This window comes from Epinephelus fuscoguttatus, linkage group LG14 (assembly GCF_011397635.1).
Source record: "Epinephelus fuscoguttatus linkage group LG14, E.fuscoguttatus.final_Chr_v1".
NCBI classification, from domain to species: Eukaryota; Metazoa; Chordata; class Actinopteri; order Perciformes; family Serranidae; genus Epinephelus; species Epinephelus fuscoguttatus.
In genome coordinates this window covers 19,390,119-19,399,908 of record NC_064765.1, presented here as the reverse complement: position 1 = coordinate 19,399,908, position 9,790 = coordinate 19,390,119, and the positions used below count along the sequence as shown (strand labels likewise).

Genomic DNA, 9,790 nt, shown 5'->3' with positions numbered 1-9,790 from the left:
TAGAAGACTTGCACTTCTTGCCCCTCTTTGCACTGCTGAGTCACATTTCTTGAATATCAAAAACAATGTTGATGAGTGTGAAGTTGGCATCACTCATAACCAGATTGGACACAGTTCTGAGGAAAAAATCCAGGTTAAGAAATAACAGCATTTCCTTGCAAATTAATAGTTTGATATTTTGGAAAATTGAGTTTATTCGCTTTGTCAAGAGTTAATGGAAAAAAACTGATGCCACTGTCATATCTATCCATTATTTTATTACTAAATCAATTACTGTAGTAAGCCTTAAAGAAATTGGTGATAGTATTTTTTAACTTCGACAAGGGGTAGGCCAGTTGTTTCCCTCATTTCCTGTCTTTATGCTAAGCTAGGCTAACCACATGCACAGACCAATGACCACTTCATCCCACTGTACAAAAACGAAGCCAAAATTTCCCAGATACAAAGGCTGTCATATGCTGGTAACGTCATTTGGAGCCAGAGTCTGTGCAGTAGCAGTCAGCCACCCAAGCACCCATCTGACCCAATGGTGAGCAGCACCTTTGATCATGAGCACGCTGATTGACACACACATCTGTTAATGGTGTCAGATCCCATTTCATGGCATCAAATAACCACTAAAACAAAACTCACCAGGAAAATGAACTCTTGAGCACACATCAGCGCGATAAGAACTACCTAAAATGACAAAAACCATCGCTGGGAAAAATAAATTTGATGTGTACTTTGATCTTTTAATTTGGCCAATGTCTGTTCCGCTAACATGGAGGGAGTGGGGTTTATGACCTATACTGCAGCCAGCCACCAGGGGGCGATTGAGATATTTTGGCTTCATTTTTGAGGAGCTATCATGCCATCTGTCTTTATACGCAATCTATGACACAGGCATGAGACTCGTATTGACTTTTTCATCTACAGCTGCATGGAAATTTGTGGGTGGGTCGCTGTGTTGGGATGTGGTGCACTGTGGTCGAGTGTTTTCTGCTTTGGCCGTTGTATGTCTGTCTCCATCTTGTTGTGCAGTTGAAGGATAGAAATAAGATAGAAATAAGACCTGGACTTTATCGTGTCACCCTTGACGATGTCATATAGGCCTGGTATTTTCACTGCTGTATTTGAATTTTTGTCAACTAAACTAAACTAAAGCCAGGTTCACACTGGATGCAGAAGCGCCGGGAAGCACTGTCTGCTTCTTTTCGGTGCCCATGTTGACCAGTTGGGCTGTTCACACAGGTTCACATGCGCCATGGCCTTGAGCTCAGCGGCTGGTTTGCGATCTTGAGCAATAGTTTGGCGTCACATTTATTTTTTCTGTGTTCCATGAGTGAATCTGGCAAGAAAACCCCCTGTTAATCTATTTTAACGATATAAACGATATGTATCAGATATGCTTGAAATGATAAAATATGCAGCCAGTGCTTCCATGTATTTGTCAGCTTTGTCTACACAGAGAGCAAGTGAGAGACGAGTACACACACACACACACACACACACACACACACACAAGCAGACAGAGACAGAACTCTGTGTGATTAGAAAAGAGCAGAGGAGCAGGCTTGCTGGCCGGCGTGGAGAGATGTGCTTCTGGTGAGAACGGTGAGAATGGACTGCTGACAGGCGGCTGCGCAACAGCAGAGACTGAAAAGGTTTAACAAATTCAAGTGTTGATTCCTGATTAAACACGCACGCACACACACATACACACACACACACACACACACACACACACACACACACACACCAGGACAATGTCCATTTCCCAAACTGAGGAACTGAAATGACTCCCAGTAATGAATCTGCTGCAATATATTCTTATATTATATTCTAATACACCCTTATTACGCATTTCTTTTTCTTACTGGTGATCCATTGAGAGCCTGTTACCAGTGACGCTCATGCAGTATACCGTAATGGATCATACAGCAAGAGCAGCATGCCCACCTCCTCCACCACCACTACATATGACTGCTTAATTTGCTGATATATTGCTTGTCAGGCCAGAGTGGAGGTTAAGTGTGATAGATTCACCGAGCTCCACCAGTGACAGTCCCACAGGTGTAAACGCAGCCAGTCATTTGGATCACCAGTACGGTGAGATTATTTCACTCAATTTCCAGAATTCTCCAGCTAAAGGCAGCAAAATACAGCATGTTTCTTCCTTCCCTTCAATTTTAGACTGCAGGGGAATCCCATTTTTCAGTATGATTCAGAGGAACATATCAGTAGACATGCACTGTAGGTGAGCTGGAGGAGAAGCTAATTCAAAGTGCTGCGAGCCTTTAAACTAACCCACTTTGTTGAAACAGCTTGTGGCGATGGATCTGCAGTGAAGCATGGAAAGAACACGCTTGACTGAGGGGTCTGGCTTGAACTCACACACGTGCACAATAACGCACAGTGTGCACTTTTCGATGAAAGCCTCGTTCACACATGAGCTGAGGTGTGTTTAGTGGGCATAAATAAGGTGGCAAATTGCTCCACCTTCGACTCCACTGTCCAATCTTAGCTCCGTAACATCTTGTTATCACCATTGCATTGATGAGAGTAGACCATAGATTTATGGTTCTGCCAATAGGTATTGATTACAATTGTTTTAATATGATGGATTCCCACACTGTAGGGGCTGTTATATTTGTGCAATTACAATGCAAGTGAGCAGGTGTAACCATACAGGGCTGATCCTGAGAGACTATAGCTGTGATTCAGGGTATATTTTTACAGGTAAACCTGGCTCATGTTTTCATACCATTTTAAGAGTAGATGTAAATGATAAAAAGATGCATCTTGATGCCTTGTGAGCTGCAGGATTGGTCACCATCGGCAGCAGAAGTAACCTGGTCGAAAAGTGACATCTAATTGTTTTTCACCCTCTCCTCACCTTCCCATGCTGACTCCTTCTCCTTCCTGTCAAGGTCAATTGTAATCACCTTGGATAGGTAATTTATTAATAGCAGATGGGCCCCCACGCCTCCATTTTTCAGGTGATGGATGCTGCGAACCGTCTTTGACCAGAAAGGGTGAAACAATAAAGCTGTTAAACAAAACTACATCCAGTGCAAGAATATTTTATAGGTTCATTATCCATGTGTTCAGCCTCGCTAGCTGTTACATCAGCAATGTCCTTCACTCCACAGCAGACCTGTACCAAACCAGTAATGCAGCATATACAGCTCCAGGGGGAGAAAAAAAAAACGGGCTGTATAATTAATATATTTGCTTGCACAATGCAATCACCCCGTGTCAACAAAAGGATCATGTGTACTGTTCTGCAGCTGGAGGTACAGCAGTGGTACCTACATGAGCCATGCAATACTTCTTTGAATACACAGAATCATAAACCCTGTTTGCTAAACATCAATAATCTCTCAGCATGAAAGATTTATCTGATCCATAATGGATCAGCTCTGCTCTGTGTCAACCTCGGCATGCACTCAGAAGACTGCGTGACATTGACAGTATGAGCACCTGTGCTGTCTTGTTTGTGTAACGACATGGAATAGAATAATCAAGCTCACAACATTTTAAAAGGGAACTTCATTTACAGGTCTTGGCTGGTTCTAGATGCAGAATAAGTTGTATAAAGGCTTTGTCACTCCAGGAAGAACTTTAGTCAGTGTCAAATGAGTCTGTGGGCTTTAAGTTTGAAAATGAAAAAAAAAATCTGGGGGTGTGGAGTTAAAAAGTAGTGAGCTTACCAGACCTTTGTAGCCCACAGTAGTGATGGGCAAAGCAGTTCTTTAGATGTTACTGAATCACTAGAATCAGTGTACTGCGTAGTCCGACTCACTGAACTGATACATGTCTGAGCTGCTGCTGCGTCTGCCCTGCACTGGTGAGTCTCATTACTGGCCAGCCTAATGTTTTAAGTTTGTATATCTGGTTAAAACAATGGGGAGGTGGGGCGTTGGTAGAAAAGTGGATAGTGCCAGCGCCCCATGTACAGAGGCTTCGCGGGTTTGAGTCCAGCCTGCTACCCTTTGCTGCGTGTCAGTCTTTCATTCTCTCTCTGTCTCCCCATTTCACACACTGTCCTGTCAATTAAAGGCAAAAAGCCCAGAAAAAAAACAAAAAACTAAAGGGGAGGTGTGTGATTGTGTGCATGTGGCTTGACTCCTGGCTACATTAGCTATTAGCTTAGAGAAAACGGTCCCTATGAAAGTGTATCGCTGAGAAGAAATGATTTGAATCACTCAGGGATTGGGGTTACGCCGTTCACCGAGTGATTCGTCACGCGGTAGGCAGTCCCTCCATGCACCCTGGCGGCCTCGCAAGTGATTCATCATGCACATGGACCAAATCAGCAGTTCCACTCCTGGCCTGCACGCTCGCTGCTGAGCTCAACTGAACTGAGAAATGAATTAGTCAGTTCCAGAAGTGCTTCAGTTCAGTTCGTTCACTAAACAGATTCGTTCTTTTGAACGATTTGTTCGCGAACGACACAACACTGGCCCACAGCTCAAGGCTACATCAGTTGCTATTGGCATCACATCCTTGCATGTCTGATCGAACTGTAAGTTTAATTAAGAGAGACAGAAGAATGAAGCAAAGATAATATTTAATGCAGAATAAAGCTGTACAGATTAATAGATGATTTGTGCTGCTGTTAAGATTTAACAGAAGTCTTTGGCACTTGGACACCAGAGGGAGATACTCTGTGATTGAGGGTGTCTGAGTGGCAGCAGGATAAATCCCCTCTTGGAGTGCAGACACTGGTGGTGGCTGATGTCTCTGAGGCTGCTGAGGTGTATGAGGCTGATGAATCCGTGAAGACAAGGTGGTGGACGGTGGAGGACGCGCTCGAAGGGGACAAGAAAGAACTATGGCAGAATATTTAAAATGAGGAGCAGTAAGATGATAGGCTGACAGAGAAGGTGTGTCGCTGTGCTATTGGTTGATTGTCAATCAGCTGATGACCCAACTGACCTACCCAGACAATGACACCTAGAGACAGTGATAGAGCATAAGTGCAATAAGAAAGTGAGAAAGATACTTACAGCCTGAGAATTAAAAGTATTGTCTTCCTGACCGAACTTTACTTAGAGCTCATTAGTCACGTTGCACTGTGGGTAATGTAGGCACCAGGTTTTGACGAGGAAGAAGAATAAGTGGCGTGAAAAAAAGGCAACATCTTTGATTCTTCTATACTGATTCTGATCTTTTTTTCTGTGCATTGTGAATCTGTCATTGTTATCCAAAAGTACTCATTTAATGTAACATTTCGACCTACAACGTCTTTGTCAGGTAAACATCCATGTGAATTAAAAACACAACACCCACCACCTTAAAACAATCTACCATGCACCAATAAAACACATAATGTCCCAAAGAAAAGACTGCAGACCACACAGGACGTAGGTTACTCTGTGTTATACATTCATTTACTATTTATGAGCACTATAAAACTTTTAAGACTTGCTTTATAGCACACTATAATGCAGAAGTAAGTGTTTATTAATGTATTTGTGAACAACTGTACTTCCATCTGTGGCTGTGGGCATAAGTAGGTGAAGTGAAGTCTTCGCATGTGGTTTTTAAAACGACAAAAAGGAATGCAATGTAGACCACATTCTGATGTGTGTCTTCTTGTGTATAACCTCACATTGTACCCAATATGTCCTCCTCTTTTTTTCAAGTAGCCCACCCATCCATCCATTTTCAACCACTTATCCAGGGTTGAGTCGTGGGTCATCAAAGCAGCAGGTCATGCAAAGCACGCCAGACATCCCTCTCCCTGGCATGCTCTCCAGCCATCCTGTTACATTATGTATTGTGAATCTGTTTTTTGCTCAGATGGACATTTGCCTTACCAAGACTTTGGTCTTGAGCTTGAAAATTTGGATGTGCACAGTATCAAGCTTCTCACTGATTTTTTTAAAAAACTTCTTATGAATAAGGTCAACCGCAGCTGTGAATCATGCACTAGTGTTGTTCAGAGACCCTGTTGACTAACACTTGGTCTTTTGAGCCCCAGGTGACTATAATTTGAGGTGCTTTTATAAGCTTATATTGTTTACTTCTAATGAGGCTCATAATTAAACATAGACTTAATAATTATGTTCTAAGAGCTCTTGTTGATGTACATGGATGATCTACAAGCATGTAAGGGCTTGTTATTGCTCATTATCCAGCAGAGGTTTTTTTTAATTATGTCCAATGCAGCGAGGAAAGATGTATGTATACATTATATATCATAAGATGCACTTTTGTCAGTCTGTCAACATGCCATTAACTACTGTAATCCAGGAAATGCTGCAAATGTCTGCTCAGGTGCACTCATCTTTCATGCATGACAAGCCATATGAAAATTCATATATGTAAAGCGTGTGTGTGTGTGTGTGTGTGTGTGTGTGTGTGTGTGTGTGTGTTTCCACTTGGGTGTCAACAATATGAGTGCCCCCGTTCCTGTGTGTGTGAAGCACACTGGAAGAGCATAGCCCACTGTCACTTTCATGACTTATTGAACTGTGACAGATCGTGTCCTCCTCCGGCTGCAGGAAGGCAGCGGAGAGATGGGAAAGGGCAGGAGGACGAAGGCGAGCTGAAACCTCAGTGAGAATCTCAGCAACAGCAGACTCCCTCATCGTGACATTGGAGAGGAACGTCAAGAGGGGCTAATGTGAAATGACGCACATTCATCTAAATTGATCTGTGCTATTGAATGCTCTGCCACGTTCTGGGAGAGCCTCAAAAGGCTGTTGGATTTCATTTTGACATGGTGGTGAGACGCCGGGGCCAGCGCTCTAATCTCTCAATTCGTTTCAAGGTAACAACAAAACCACAAGTCATCTGTGAGAGTATCTGTGCTGCTTTCAACACACCAACAATAATGAAAGAAACCTATTTGAGTCTTGATTTGAAACTGCATTAAAACTCCCACTCACTGAACACTTGTACCAAATACTTTAAAGCCTTTATTGCACAGCATCTCTGAATGAGAACAGATAAAATCCTAGAACAACATACTTTTATTTCACAAATCCTCTGCGTTATTTTTGTAGCTCTGCAGGCCTACGGTTTAAATCACTCTTTACAGCCGGGAGATGGCAAACCATTTCACACATGAACATAACATACTGTAGATACAGATTTAGTGTAGCAGCAAACAGACCCATACACACACACACACACACACACACACACACACACACACACAAAGTAAAACAAGGTGATGTTTGTTCAGCAAAATTGAACTTATGATCAGCTTTCAGCTCTGCTGGGTAAATATCAGCTACAGTTTCTTTGTTTGACACTGATATGAATCTTTTCCTTTTTTTTCTGCTGCATTGGTGAGCCTGTCTAAATGACAAAGGATAGCCATACAGTGTAGCAGCGAGCAGTCCATGACCATAATAAAAATATATACCACTGTTGTCATTTCTCAGAGTACATAGACATATTGTGGATGTAGTTTTACAAATTAAACTACCATATTTGTACACATAATGCAAAAAGGATCCTGGGTAGTCATTTTTTAAATATAACTTTAACTCTGATCTCTGCTGTTTAACATACTGCACCATCTTAATCCATACAGAATACTTAAAATCCGTCACCGAATTTATCATATAAGCAAATTTGCTCACCAAGAGGAGCTCCATGACACGTTTAAGTGATTTTGCGAGGTGCGTAAAGTTGGATTTCTCCAACACCGCCATTCTCAATATTAAATCTTGTTTTTAAATTAAAACAATCTTTTAAGAGAACTTTGCAGCGCATTGGTGAGCGCTTTAAATCTATGGAAATGATGGAAACAATTTAACTCCACATTTTAATCTCCACACTGCACCAAATGACTGTTTTTTCTTTTGCATGCACATCTTATAATGTCTATGAGTCCCAGAAATGTGTATGGCATTCTCGCTATTCTATAATCCCACACTTCATATCCAAAAATAAATACACAAATAAATCTTATTGGACACTGAAGGTAACATTCGTTCACGACCTGCAGCATCTGAAGCGCACAAGTTTCTGGAAAGCTTTCTTGAAGTCCTCGTTGGACATTGTGTATATGATGGGGTTGATGAGGGAGTTCAGATATCCCAGCCAGGTGAAAAAGTCAAACAACTCAGGATTAAAACACGTCTCGCACGTGGCCACCACCAGTGTGTAAATGAAAAACGGCAGCCAGCAAACGATGTAAGCGCCGAGGATTATCCCCAAAGTCTTGGTGGCTTTTCTCTCTCTGGCTGCTGAGATGCGCTTTTTCTCCAAAAGCGCGTCCGACACGGTCACTTTCACCTGGTTCTCGCTTGTTGAGGAGCCGGTGTCGCTGGACGGAGTGTCGTGTCTCCCGCACTGCAGAGAGGTCGTGGACGCCACGGATCCTGGGGAGTTGGTGGCCAGGTGCGCCGAGGTGAGTCTCTTCCCCACCTTCTTTGGGGACTGCTTCAGGATGCGTTTCCGAGCCTCGACGTATATCCGTCCGTAGAGGACAATAAGCAGCAAGGTGGGGATGTAGAAAGCCCCGAAGGTGGAGTAGATGGTGTAGAAAATATGATCTGTGTTGACGCTGCAGCTGGTCAGCTCCTCCGCCTTCACCTGCCTCCAGAAGAGAGGCGGCAGCGAGATGGAGATGGCGATGACCCAGGCTGTGGCCACCATCCCGGCGGCGCGCCCCGGCGTGCGCTTTTTGGAGTACTCTACCGCGTCCGTGATGGCCCAGTACCTATCCAAAGCGATTACGCACAGGTGGAGGATAGACGCCGTGCAACACGTTATGTCCGAGGAGAGCCAGATGTCGCACACGATTTGCCCCAGCGTCCAGGTGTGGATGACGGTGTACAGGACGCAGATGGGCATCACCAGGATGGACACCAGCAGGTCAGTGACGGCCAGGGAGGCGATCAGAAAGTTCGCAGGAGTTTGTAGTTTCTTGGACTGGGAGATAGTTGCGATGACAAATGCGTTGGATGAAGTGGTGGCGAGTGTGATAACGGAGAGAATCACCGCCAGACTGATCTGATAGGCGAGACTCTCTTCGCCCACATCCACAGCGGATGTCTCTGTTATAAAACTGTCGTTTGTGGTGTTCACCGGCTGAGTTGGCTCGACTTGACCGGAGCTCTCCATAACTTTTAGTCACTTGTTCTCATATTTTATGTCGCCCTCTGAGATGTCTGACATTTAAGGTGCCCTTTCTCTTGATGGACGTAGCCTTATCCGTGCCATCCGGTCAGATAAACGGCCTAATCAGTCTCCAGCATAAACATGGATTCCTTCCTTCCTCATTTTCTTCTGCTACATCAGGTTTTAACATGCAGGTGCCAAATTATAGAAGCAAATATCCATTCCCCGCTTTTCAAAGTTTTCCGTTTTGTAGCCATAAAAGAAAACTTCTCAACTGCTGCGCACAACATGCAAGACAGAAGAAGAAGAGTGTGTGCGCGTGAATGGTGAGCAGTGCGTCCTGGTGTCCCAACATCTGGGAGAATGTCACAGATAATCCGCATGTAGGGCAGAAGTTCTCCAGAGCTGTGTTTCCTCAGGCCCCCTGTGGTTGAATGGTGAGCCAACCCAAAGTCTCAGTTTTATACAGACTCTGACATCAAACAAGCACCACTGATCACAGCCTTGTTTTTTCTCTCTCTCTCTGTGAAGAGTAGGCTATCTGCTGGGTCATAGTGCCCAGTGTGTCTCATTTGTCACACGTTGTGCACCATATGAAGACTGTGATTTGAAATGGGAAAAATACTTTTATATTAGAGAATAAAAATCTGAGGCTGTCACTGTTACCATAACACCTGGCACCGATTTCAAATAATGCACTATTTATAACAGGTTTACAAAT

The 9,790-nt window shown here is 43.6% G+C and overlaps 1 protein-coding gene across 1 annotated transcript; it reads right to left on the bottom strand.

The window, feature by feature from the left end:
• Nucleotides 1-6,946: 6,946 nt before the first annotated feature.
• htr1b (5-hydroxytryptamine (serotonin) receptor 1B) lies at nt 6,947-9,548 on the bottom strand. Its single transcript, XM_049596600.1, has one exon. It carries the CDS (start codon nt 9,070-9,072, stop codon nt 7,939-7,941), a length of 1,134 nt encoding a protein of 377 aa, XP_049452557.1. The 5' UTR covers nt 9,073-9,548; the 3' UTR covers nt 6,947-7,938.
• Nucleotides 9,549-9,790: the final 242 nt, after the last annotated feature.

Bases quoted from the DNA above. Each gene is read 5' to 3' on its own strand.
- htr1b (XM_049596600.1), bottom strand. From the start codon at position 9,072: ATGGAGAGCTCCGGTCAAGTCGAGCCAACTCAGCCGGTGAACACCACA.